At 35.7% G+C, this 13029-nt stretch overlaps 1 protein-coding gene across 1 annotated transcript in view; it reads left to right on the top strand.

The window, feature by feature from the left end:
- LOC144355095 (short transient receptor potential channel 4-like) overlaps positions 1-13029 on the top strand; it is a 42361-nt gene that overhangs the window by 12697 nt on the left and 16635 nt on the right. The window contains exons 2-3 of the mRNA XM_085492550.1: positions 3052-3182; positions 8781-9281. Of these exons, the coding sequence (XP_085348676.1) occupies positions 3052-3182; positions 8781-9281 (632 nt within the window). The remainder of the gene's footprint in view (positions 1-3051; positions 3183-8780; positions 9282-13029) is intronic.

Below are 13029 nucleotides of genomic sequence, written 5' to 3'. Positions count from 1 at the left end.
AATGTTTTCATTGTTGTTACATATATATATGTTAGCAATAACAATGTTCAATTATGTAGATCAGAATGCTTTCACGTTGTCTGTTCTGAACAGCAATTCCAATTTGTTTGTTTGTTTAATGGGCTAAATATCTCAAATTTTCTCAACACATGATTGCTGTTTCTAATTTTTTCGTAGCTATATTTTGTGTGTTTGCATACAACTAGTGTATGCATGTTTTTTTGTTGTTCGCGTCATTGATGGATCTAGTTAGATTAAATCAATACAATTGAAGCGTTTGGGAATAGCAGAAAACCCACTTGACTTTACTATGGACAATCACATCAATAACTATATTTATGTAAAGTAGATCTAATACTATACTTGATTTGTGGAGTTTTCGAAGAAGCTTAACTAAGGGATTAAGTAATATTTCAATGGCAGATGCCATAGTTTTATTACTGAAGTCTGATTTATTTTAAAATTATGAATGATATATTACTTAGGTACTAAATATGTCTCCACAAGTAATATTGTACTGCAAAACTGGACCAATTTAATTTAATTTAATACAAAATATAGTAATACAGCGAATGTACTTATGGGAGCCTCTTATTCACAAGACGGTAGTTATAACCATAATGCTTCAGCGTGCAGGGCTAAAAATTGTTAGTTCATTCGACGAATTTTTTTATGGAGACTCAGTACATAACGATATTGTGCACGCGTTAAATGTATTGTTCGTGAAAAACATCTCCAAATCTGTTTTATGAGCTTGATCCGTAGGGCCGTATTTCTCTTCCAACATCAAACTTTAACTTCTGAGTGGGTCTCCACATCTAAAAACTATGATTTCATTTTTAATTGAAATCGATACGCAATATCCATTTTGCACAATATTCACAAAGAATTTTCAGTTATCATTTTATTGAGTAGGCTAATAGTCGACGAATAAAAGCTTACTTGCGACAAATTTAGTTTTGGCGTGCTTTTAGGTTTATTCTAAGATCATACATGGGGGAATTGAATGTTTACCGATATGTGCATTATGCCTGTATCAGTCAATCATATCAATATATTTACTGGTCGTATCCAGCAAATGTAATAACCTAATAAATACATATTCTATAAATAGTTCAAAGCTTTGGTAATAATAATAATAATAATAACTTTATTTAATTAAGCGCAACAATTCCAACATATGAAGATCAAAGGCGCTGATACAATAAACAATCAGTCAAATATTAAAAGCACATTTAAATAAGTGCGTTTTCAGTCTGGATTTAAAAATGTCTACTGAAGGACTAGAACGAACAGACAGAGGTAATTCATTAAAAAGTTTAGGACCTAAATTTTCAAAAGCACGGTCTTTGTATAACACCTTGGACTTTTTACTACACACCTGACGAGTTTTAATAAGAAACTTTGATTCAGATCTTAAACTACGACTAGGTACATAAAATTCGATTAATTCACATAGATAATTTGGGGCAAAACCATACAAAGATTTATACACTAGTAAAAGTAATTTGAAATTGATTCTTTGTACAACTGGTAACCAATGAAGTTTAATAAAAATGTCTGTAATGTGGTCATATTTTCGAGCACGAGTGACAAGGCGGGCTGCTGCATTTTGTACACGAATAAGAGGTTTTATCTTAGTTACAGGGAGACCAGACAATAATGAATTACAGCTGTCTAAGCGAGAAGATATGAATGCATGTACCAACTTTTCAGTATCAGATTGGGATAATGATTTACGAATACGATTAATATTTCTTAGATGGGAATATCCAGATCTACAAATAGTAGAAATGTGTGTTTCCATAGATAGCTGCGAATCAAACAAGACACCTAAGTTTCTAGCACTTGACGAAGCACTAACCAATTCTTCACCAATTGCGATACTAGACAAAGGACACGAGTCTTGTGAGAATCTCCGAGACGACATGCACACAAATTCAGTTTTCGACACATTCAAAAGTAGGAAATTACAAGACATCCAATCGCTAACGTCTTGAATACATGTCTGAAGTATCACCCGGGCGCGAATTTGATCATCTTCAGAAACCGATAAATAAATCTGTGTGTCATCGGCGTAAAAATGATATTTTACGCCGTGACGTCGCAATAACTCGCCCAATGGACGCATGTACATTGAGAACAATAATGGCCCTAAGACGGAGCCCTGTGGAACACCGGTTTCTAATATAGACGTCATATCAGAAAATACATTTCCAATTTTCACTTTTTGAATGCGGTTACTCAAATACGACTCAAACCATTTGATGATGAGACCATTTAAACCAAAATTTGATCTCAACCTATCGATGAGAATCCTGTGATTCACAGTATCAAAAGCGGCTGAAAGATCCAAAAGTACGAGAGCAACTGAATTCTTAGAATTATCAATACTGCATAGTACATCGTTAGCGACCCGCAAAAGAGCCGTTTCAGTGCTATGTGCGGTCCGATACGCTGATTGAAACTCTTCATACAACGAATAATTCTCTAAATGTTGTTTCACTCTGGATGCAACGACACGTTCAAGGACTTTAGATATAAAAGACAAATTAGAAATCGGTCGATAATTTTTCAGCATGTTTGAATCCAACGATGCTTTCTTGAGCAGAGGTTTAATCAGCGCACATTTCATTTTCTCAGGAACACTTCCAGTGCGAAGTGATTCATTTATGATATCTGTTATAGGTGAAAGCAGGATAGAAAGGAATTTTCAAATTTTGGTAAATTTGTTGGAATGGTAATAATGTTAAGGAGTGAATGTAAAATGATTTACCCTATTATAGTTTTTTTCCAAATAGTAAGATTCAATTTTAGTTATGAATAGGGTTCTATTGTAAAACGCGTGATTATAGATGATACTACGCGTGACGGGTATACATCATATCAGACATGTCTATGTCATGTCTATGCACAGTGTTCTACGAATTCTACGAATTCTGCGAATACATCGAGACATTAAACAAAGCACATGCGTTTGAATACAATTAAATTCAAATTATAATCAATCATTTTATTTTTATTCGCCTCTTTATACATTTTTGTTTTCAGATGTACTGGAAATCCTTGCTTCGGACCGTCGAATTCACCTGGGGGATACGTTGCTGCGAGCCGTGAATGTGGGTTACACACCTGCAGTGGTGTCAATATGTAGATGCCTCAAAGACAGAAATGAACTACCAGTAAGTCGTCAGCTAGAAAATATACCTTATTCACCATACACCGCAACGACCACCGCTCTTTAATTTACAGTGACAAGTTTTGTTAGATATACAATAACCTTGACAATGGATCACAAGTACAAGAGTGGTGTAACAATACATGTGCTTGATATTTATGAAAACAAATACTTAATCTGTTACGCACTATTATATTCTTGAAAGTCACAATAGCATTCCATGTGACTATACCCAACATCCTGGTAATATAATGACGCATATATATTCATTTATTCATTACACATTACAGGATATCGCATTAACATCAGCCAAATGTGAAACTACACAATAAAGTTAAAAGAGGTTATTAAAATCAAACTAGCGGTTCCCGGTCCGGTATCCGCGGAGCTGCTTTGTCCCCTGTGCTCCGATGAACTCGCGCGAAATGCAAATGTATGCAAGAATATTCACGAGCTGAAAATTCAGTGCGGCGCCTCGTTTCGCCAGCAGACTGTAACAAATTGGAAACCCGTTGTTTAACTCCAAAAGAATGTTAATTGCTGTGTGAAAAATAAGACAATTTGAACGTAAATAAAAAAATCATGTATACCCGTACGTTTTTACATTTTTAGGACATTGTAGCAAGGTTTTTGCTGACCTATCAACATCGTGACTATGCAAATTTGATAAAATCACAGTCACTTGGGGGCTGAAAATCAATAAATACTAATTTTCAAAAAAAAATCATCCGCTATACGTATATAAATAAACAAGTTGTGAAACACGGCACCTAGTAAATCGACACCCTGTCGGTTTCAAATGTCGATTTCTTACCTTAAAATGCGAAACAAAAATGTTAGAGGAGATCAGGTGTTACGTTTATAATCAATGTTCATAATCGCTAACTTGGTTTTATTCAAAACTGCACAAATCCTGCGTTTTCTGATAATATCCGACGATTTCATGAACGAAAATGGCCAGCAGCCAGAATCAAGGGGGATTCGCACAGAGTTCTGGGTAAATCAAGTGCGCATACTCTTTTTCAGCCAATCAGGCGTGCCGTAACAGCGAGTATTCACAGTTATAATGATAAACACAATTGAATTATATAACGTAATTCATCACATCGTAACTAGGCAACAATTCGTTTTTCTGGAGATCGCGCGAAGAGGGTGGGGGTCAACTACCCGTCAAACCATCGAGGTCAAACTGCGTGAATATAATTAAGACGCTTTCGCTGACTTGGAAGCACTTGCACCAAAACAAATTGACAATCTCTATCAGAACAGGAATTTCAGCTTCCTGAACTTTGAACCAACTTCTATTAATTTTGCAAAAACAGTTGGCAGTTAAACTTTCTAGTTGACTAGTTGAACCTGCTCGTATTCGGACAGGAAAAATCCGTTTCCGGGTGACCTCATTAAAAGCTAATGAGTGAAATCGGAGCTATTAACCAGGTAATGGGAGATGCGATTTATCGTTTTGATTAGTGCAATAAAGCAATATTCTGGAGGCGAAATCAGCGGAACTCCACGGTGGATATGTTAGCTCCGCGGATATCAGACGGAAACTGCTTGATTGATTGTGATCACGTCCCTGAGTGTAGTCTACCATGATGTTTAATATATAACAACATATATACATTCATGATAATAATTAAATAAATGACTTATGATCAACCTACTCCTAGATGAAATAAATCAAACAAAACGCTTAAATATGGCAATAAAAGTTCAAGATATCAATATTGTCGAGTAGAGAGTTTGACAAATACGGACCACAAAAAAAAAACATTTTTGATCTTCACTCGAACTTTGGAACTAGAAAATTTAAATTGGTGGTCACACATGTATGATGGCCGTAAACGTCATTGACGTAAATTATTCTTGACTTGACTATCATATGAACATTTTTGCTTACAAATCTTCCAATGGGGATATCGATTATAATACTATCGAAATCCTACTTTAAGCATATAGACTTCCCTATGTGTTTAGTGCTAAGCTTCTTTGTTAAGTACAACAGCAAATATTCTCCCTGGTGTCCGGAGAGGGAACAGCCAGCACACCTTGACGAGGAAAACGTGCAACGCACTGGATTATTTACGTTATCGCGTGTAATACTAGGTTTTGAGGGCTGCCGAATCCAAACAAGTACACTCAAAAAGAACAAAAAAGCATGCTTTAGAAACATACATATGAAGACGTTGATTTGCCAGTATTTAATCCATTTTAACATCTTGGCTTGGATTAGGCTGCTTATCCTATTGATTAGCTCTTGAGCTGGCTGATACCAGACGTACAAATCGTGCGTAGAATGCCACAACGCGCGCGTTTCATACAGGATTTAAAAAGAGTAAGCATAAAGGGGTGCCTCAACTAACATAAAGCACATCTATTTCCTTTAGTCGAAGTATCATATGTGGCACGTAAAACAATGGAGAATGAGTATTTATCTCTTGCAATTTCTATACTCTATACTGATTGCGGAAGTCGTTTTTCCCTCACTGAATTAGATCGAAATAATTCATTTTGCAAAAAAAGTAAAAAAAAAAGATGATTGTTCAAACAATGTAATAAACCATATATTTTACAAAGCATTAAACAAAATTGATCCCACAAAACGTTGGTTGGAATAATTGTTGAGAAAGCAGGCAAAAATGTTATGTATTCTGAGAAATCATTAAAGCGGGAGAGTCTTCACCTACGCACGCGTGGGAATTGAGTCCCAAACAACGATAACAACACACGCTAAAAACGCAAAGGCTCATGGGTAGACGCTTGTTTGTAAACAATGACACGTTATGTCCATCTGACCCATGAGCAGGTGACGACTCCCCCGCTTTAATAATAACGAACTCCTTGAACAAAAAGGGAATGCGTGCACAGTTCAACATATATTAATAATACAAGTAGGATATTTCAAAATAACTAGAACGCTTACATGAGGTAATTTCGAATTGTCTTATCAAAATCCGTAGACTTACAGTCTTTCAAAAAATGCAAAACGAATGGTATGGTAGTATGTGGAATGTTGGAAGACAACCCATTTAGTCTTAAGTGATATGACTTCCCAGATGTTTCATACTTTTGAGGCAATATGGAAGCATTGGCAATTTCATAATGATCATATATTGAATGATATTGAAATGTCAATGTAAGTTACATGTAAGGCATGTTTGTGAGAAAGTCATGTGATAATCGACATGTACATTATGTAGATATTTCTGTTGCTTTACATAAATGTGGTCGATGCACGTGTTAGAAATGAATCGTATTGGATTTTTAACAATTAGCACATTTTTTTGAATTTCGAGGACGATAAACATTAGCAACTAACTTCTTCGGAAGAGGTAACCGCAATCTCAATTTTACCCCCGCCCCCAATTCTATTTATCTTGTATTGTTTGTATTTACATCATAATTATGTTCATTTAACAAATATTCACAAAAGAAAATAATATTGATTCTAAAGATGTCAGCTAACAGTGCAGACCTTGATTCATCGACTGTAAGTACCGTGATATATCGATTCTGCCCTCGCCTCCGGGATATTGCTTCATTGAACTTGTACTAATCAAAACGATAAATCACATCTCAGTGTCATCATCCAATTACGAATCACATTATCTGGTTTAGTCTGACCTATATTTAATTCGATAATGACTTTACTTTCTCAATTTAATTAGGTTTATTGCGTTCATTATCTATAATCATTTTTGTATAAATAGGTTAATTATTCCATCAACTTGAAATATGGTATCCATTGGGGAATATAAATCTCTGCTTCTACTTGTCAGGGAATGATGCATTGTTTTATTTTTTCTTGCTATTTCATCTTATGCTTCCTCTGACCACTGAGGTCATTTGTGATACATTTGGCAAAACATATTTTACAGTTGCTCAATGGTTATAGCACATATACCATTATTCAATGGCAAGATCGTTCGCTTTTTCTTTCTTGGACAACGTTGTGTAGACTGAACACAAAACGGTTTACCGAGGATCAGTTTTTTGACAGGCTGCAATAAAACGACATATTTTTGTCACTGAAGGACATCCCGACTGCGTACATTCGACTCGGGTCGCATAGTATGCGTAGCAACATGTATACATGCTGACCGGAAGTAGGATCCACATGACGTCAACTTTAAAAGTTGTTTGTTTACTCTATGTCTAAGTTTGCGATAACCTTTTGCCATAAGAATAATGGCCATAAACCATAAAACTCGGGCTAATATGTATTATACAACAATATAATACTGTATATATTACCATACATCTTTTTCGTGCGTGTAGTTATAATTTAATGAGAGATAACAGCCCGAAATGACAACGTTTTGCGTTGTACGACCTTTGCGTTCAGTGACGGCATTCTATTTCCGACACGCGCTATAGCGCTACTGCATCCAGTGTAAACAATAGAAAGTGCTCGAATGTGACGTCTACGTTGGTGACGTAGATTATCAAGAATAAGAAAACAAAATCCTGATATTCGAACCCGTGCAGATATGTTTTAGAATGAATACCGATTCAGCGCTTTACGGGATGCCAACTTGTATTATTGTGGTGTTAGATATATGAGGTTATCATCTGATATCACTTGTGGAGCTGGTTTGATACAGCTAACGTCATAGTATTATGGCAGTTCTACGAATGAATGATATTTTGATGTTCTCGCATGGCTAACTCCGAGTATCACATCGACAGAGGGATCGTGCCTTCACGAAGCTTCGCCTATTCATTCTGAAATTCTGATATCACAACAATAAAACAGCACCGTTTATTTTGTATATACAGGTATGCAAAACACCAACATTAAGTTGAATGCAGACAAGATAATGTCAGATGAGATCAGTCGTCAGAAAAATCTATGTATTTTACATATTTACAAGTTGAAGGTCAAGTTTATTGGAATGACAGTTGTATGTGTTCATTACGTTTACTCTGTACATATTTTTAATGCACTCAAATAAACGAAGAGCATATAACTGCTTAGTGTTCATGTATTTAACATGAAGTTCAAGAATATGTATTCCTGAATGGCTATGTAATTGTCAGATTTATGTGACTTATGGGAAAGACGCATCTGTGTCAGTTTAAACTGTATTTCACAAATGGATAATGTGGATGATGTAAACCGTCCTCAGTTTCCTTGACAACAACAACAAGAATAACAGCACAACGTGACGAATGCAAATATTTCTATTGACTTTATCAGTAGTAGAACCTACACCAAATAATTCACCTGCAGGATACACTTGGCAATTGAACAACTTGTAATTTCCTGCACGATAAAATACCGACATCGAACGTAATTTGAATGCAAATATATGCATAAACTAGGTACACTAGAGGATATGGGCACATACTATAAATCTACAGATTTTTGACATGTATACAAATTCCGATTATAGTCAATATATGATGAATATGAATATATAATAATAAAATTAAAAATGTCCTTATGAATTGGAATTGAAATGGCAAAATTTATTTTCATGTGTTGGTGCTACAGTGTTTGCATATGTTTTGTTACTAATACAGATTAATGTGAATAACTTTAACTGACATATAACAATTGACACGTTTGCTACAATTCCCGTTCTAAACTCTGTTTTAGGGAGGACTGTATTGCAAATCTTCCAACGATGATTTCCATGCTGATATGACCCCCGTTGTGCTGGCAGCTCAACATAACAACGTTGATGCTCTCAAGATACTGTTGGAATACGGGGCACGCATTGAGGACCCAGATTTTGTCGAATTCCTCTGCGAAGAATTCACTCTGCAGCATTCAGTTGGAAGAATAAATGTCTACAGCGCCATGACAGGTGTTGCGTGTCTCTCACTGACAAACGAAGATCCCTTGAAAGCTGCCTTCCAACTCAGCAGCAAGATGCGTAAACTGAGCGAGAGGGAGTTTGAATTTCGGTCAAGATACGCTGAGATGTCCCAGCATTGTGAAAACTTTGCCGCTGATTTGTTGGATTATATTCGCAACTCCAGCGAGCAGAATGTTATTCTCACCCACGATCCCGAGGAATGGTCACGTGATAGCTTCTGTGGTGATTTCAAGGAACCATTTAAAGTGAAAACGGCCATTAAGTATGATCAAAAGAAGGTAGGATGTTTTTTTTTTACAATAATTTATGTGGTCACCATGCTTTAAATCATAATGATAACGCGTCTATTGCACAAATGTGCACATTAAAATGAGTTAAGTCTGCAATTAATTATATTAAATAAACGTGTAATACGTCGCCACACCATCTGTTGAACATCTGTAATTTCCATGGTGTCATTAACCCAACAGTTAGACTGACCGAATTTAGAACATATTGCCTAGCATTGCATGGAAACGTTACGACCTAGATAATAATTACACTTCCATAAATATGTCTACCTGCGGGATTTCCTCGTAATTCATAATAATACTGTTTGCCAGGAATGTGTCAAGGAACATTAGACATACTATGAATAATAAACTTATTTCCGATATATAATGTCAGTAACGATAAGTACGTTATTAATAAGGCTTTGCACGAATAATGTGCTTCGAAATACTACCTTCATACAGCTGGCGTTCTCTGAACGACACATGGTGTTGGTCACGATTACGAGGGCATACTGAAAACAGATATGACGTAATCATAGAACATCACGTGAAAATATTCCTAAATAAATACCCCTTTCGCTTACACCTGTTTTTGTTTTAAAGAAAACAATTCCCCAGGGATTTTGACACCATATTCTCCAATTTAGAGTAGTCACGCTGTCTGCATTTTTTTAATAGACATGTCTAACTTTACTCAGTGTCGTGAATCATATACAACTTATAGGAGTTACGTACAAATATGAAACTTTTTGTCAGTGTTAATCAGTGAGTTAACTTCTCAGTGAATTATGAACAGTACTAGTAGTGATTTTAATGACCTTCTCGGAAATTGCCGTTACCGCTGTAGAGCTAAGACCTTGACTTTTAACCATTTCTGTGTTAGTATCTCGCGTTGTTTTGCGTGGACCCGATAGCATACTATTAGACTGGGGAATGGGACTTCATGGACGAAGATTCCGTGAAAGATGTAGTCTGTGTAGTCAGTATACTCCCAGGGGTGTACTGCGCTAAGGTGTATTCTAGTCGCGTGATTCGCATCAATCTGAAAGTGCCCTGGGGCAAAACAATGACGATGGGAGTTCTCGAACGGCAATTATTTATGCAAAAGAGACAATGAGGTTTTGTGAATACGCGTTCGATTCTTATATTCGTTTTTTTTTTGTAGTGTATTCACACGCTACGAAATAGATATATACGTTAAGCTGCATGTCAAATGTACAAATATACATTCATTAATAATAATAAGATGGATATTCTGGTATCATATTCAATAGAATTGTTTGAAATACAAGCATGTATTTCCTTACATTGGTTCCAAAATAGGCACTCGCAAATATGATAAATAGCACTGATAAAAATGTTAATTATAAATGCAAACCTATAGAGCCACCCAGTGGTTTATCTAAAAAAAAATGAATGTTGGTTTTATTCCTGAATGGTACCCAGTGTTTGCGTATCATAGATATTCTAGAAGTAACAAGCAGTTCATTATGAGACTCAATAATATTTTTACTTAACCGCGTTGCTATCCGGTACGGTACGGTACGTGACATGGAGGGAGGGTGGTGGGAACCTCGGCGTTCGCCTGAGCAGTAATTGCTAGCATATAACGGTATACACAAGAAGGACATTCTTACACGTAAAATACTGAACATGTTATATGCACCCGTATTTTTGAGATAATAGAATCAAAACATATATCCGAGCACTGGAAATGGTATTCGTATTCCATGTTAGCCCATTTTGAATTATAGATAGATTATTCTAATCTGTGTTTCATACTGCGTTAATCTCCCATATTCTTGTAATAGGCGTGGGTTCATAATATACGTCGATTAAATAAAAAGCTCCTTGTTAGGAGGTTGTGCATTTCACTTCTGTGATTTGCGTATTCAGCCCACACGTAATCACTTCATGTTAAGTAAATATGTTTTTGAACGAGATTGGTGTATTCTGAATATAAAAATGAAGACGTGTACAGTCGAGTTGACACATATAATGACGTCATTAACTATTCGTGGCGAAAACGTGTTAGTTATAGAATGAGTTCATGTTTGAATTTATTTTGTAAGGTGTAATTTTTACATGCATGGTGTTCATTCTGCTATGGTGTGAAACTGATTTATCACTGTCGATATGAACAGCTGGGTAGTCTATATGCATCAGTGGGTCTCTCCTGCATATTATCATTAATACGTTATTCTACAGTGACGAGAAAACATGACCAGTAGAGTGTAAAACCGCGAATATCGCTTATTACGTGTATTACTTCCGTATAACCATAGATGTGAAGAGAAATCACTTTCAGGCAGTGTTTGGAAAATATAATCCCAGTATTGATTTGGACGAAATTAACGACAACTGATTGATTATTTCAACCACAATCCCTGAAAAAAAAACGCATTTTTAGGTCATACTATTTCTCCTAGCTGCAAAAGTGAGTGGAATAAAATACAATGACGACATGAATAGAAATAATGCAGCCTTTTATAAAGCATGAAATTGCGATAAATCAATTGAGAATACAAAATACTAAGAGATATGCTAATCTAATCTAATCTAATCTAATCTAATCTAATCTAATCTAATCTAACGAATCACTGCATAATGACATATGGTGTCTCGTTTTGCGAACACGGCAACCTAATTCAAAATTTGCAATCACAAACTCGGCGATAACAAAAAACAATTGAGACAAAGACCTTGGCAACTGTGTGATGCGAAACACTATCTGTACTTGCTTTTCAATCGTTGGCAAGATGTGGACCCTTGTAGAACATCCGTTTCCGGATTATTGTTTTCCTGAGATATATTGAATTCCATGAATACATTTCTACGTCATGAACGGCAAATCTGGCAGAGATAGTTTAGATCTGAGAGATTCCATTCGTTGTTACCATGTCCTCGTGAGATTTGCTTTCAGGTTTGTTCAGGAAGATCATCAAACACGATGTACAATAAGAGGTCACCGTAATAATTATTTTCTTTTTCTCGAGACTTTAGGTTGTGCACAAGACCGTCTTTTGTGTCGTAGAACGTTTGCCATGATAGTTTTCAGAAAATTTAGGCAATCCCATAACGATCTCATGTAAGCGCTAAACACTTTGTATCTTTATTCATAGTGTTGTTTCAATATTCCGAATAGATTTTTTAATTAAATAAAAAAACATATACTGTCATATATATTTTATTGAAAATGTGTTTTCCTATGAATAAATACATATTTTTGTCATCTTATAACAAGTGCGCAAATTTGTGTTTACTCGTGGTAAACAGTGTAAGCACTGTATTATTAATATTTATGATTGTTAAACATAACTGAAAAACTAAGCTATATTAAGTGTTAAGGAGGATATATGGTCGTCAGTTGCAAATACCTAAAAGTAAATTTACAGGTGCCGCATCCACTGAGTGGTAGATAAGCTTCATTCGTGATACAGTATGTCAACAAGAACGCCAACTTTGCATCTAAGGGCTTTAGGTAGTGACGTCATTGTATGTTTTTGACAGAGACGGTGCGATAACTTGATTCCATAAGAGCAAACAGTCAAAAACACCGTTTAACTCTCTTTCAAGACAACGTTCCAATTTCAGTCGATTCGAATTTACTCTGTCACACCAAATGCTGTTTTCACCATTTTTGATTCGCATTACAATGTCGGCGTTTGTTTTTTCTGGTTGTAAAAAAATATGCCCCGTATCTCCAAAAACTTGTGAAGAAACAGCCATTTTTAGAAATTAAGAAAATATTAAT

This window comes from Saccoglossus kowalevskii, chromosome 17 (assembly GCF_978046115.1).
Source record: "Saccoglossus kowalevskii chromosome 17, keSacKowa6.1, whole genome shotgun sequence".
Lineage (NCBI taxonomy): Eukaryota > Metazoa > Hemichordata > Enteropneusta > Harrimaniidae > Saccoglossus > Saccoglossus kowalevskii.
Note: the sequence above shows the minus strand (reverse complement) of the source record. Positions and strands in the feature narration are given on the sequence as shown.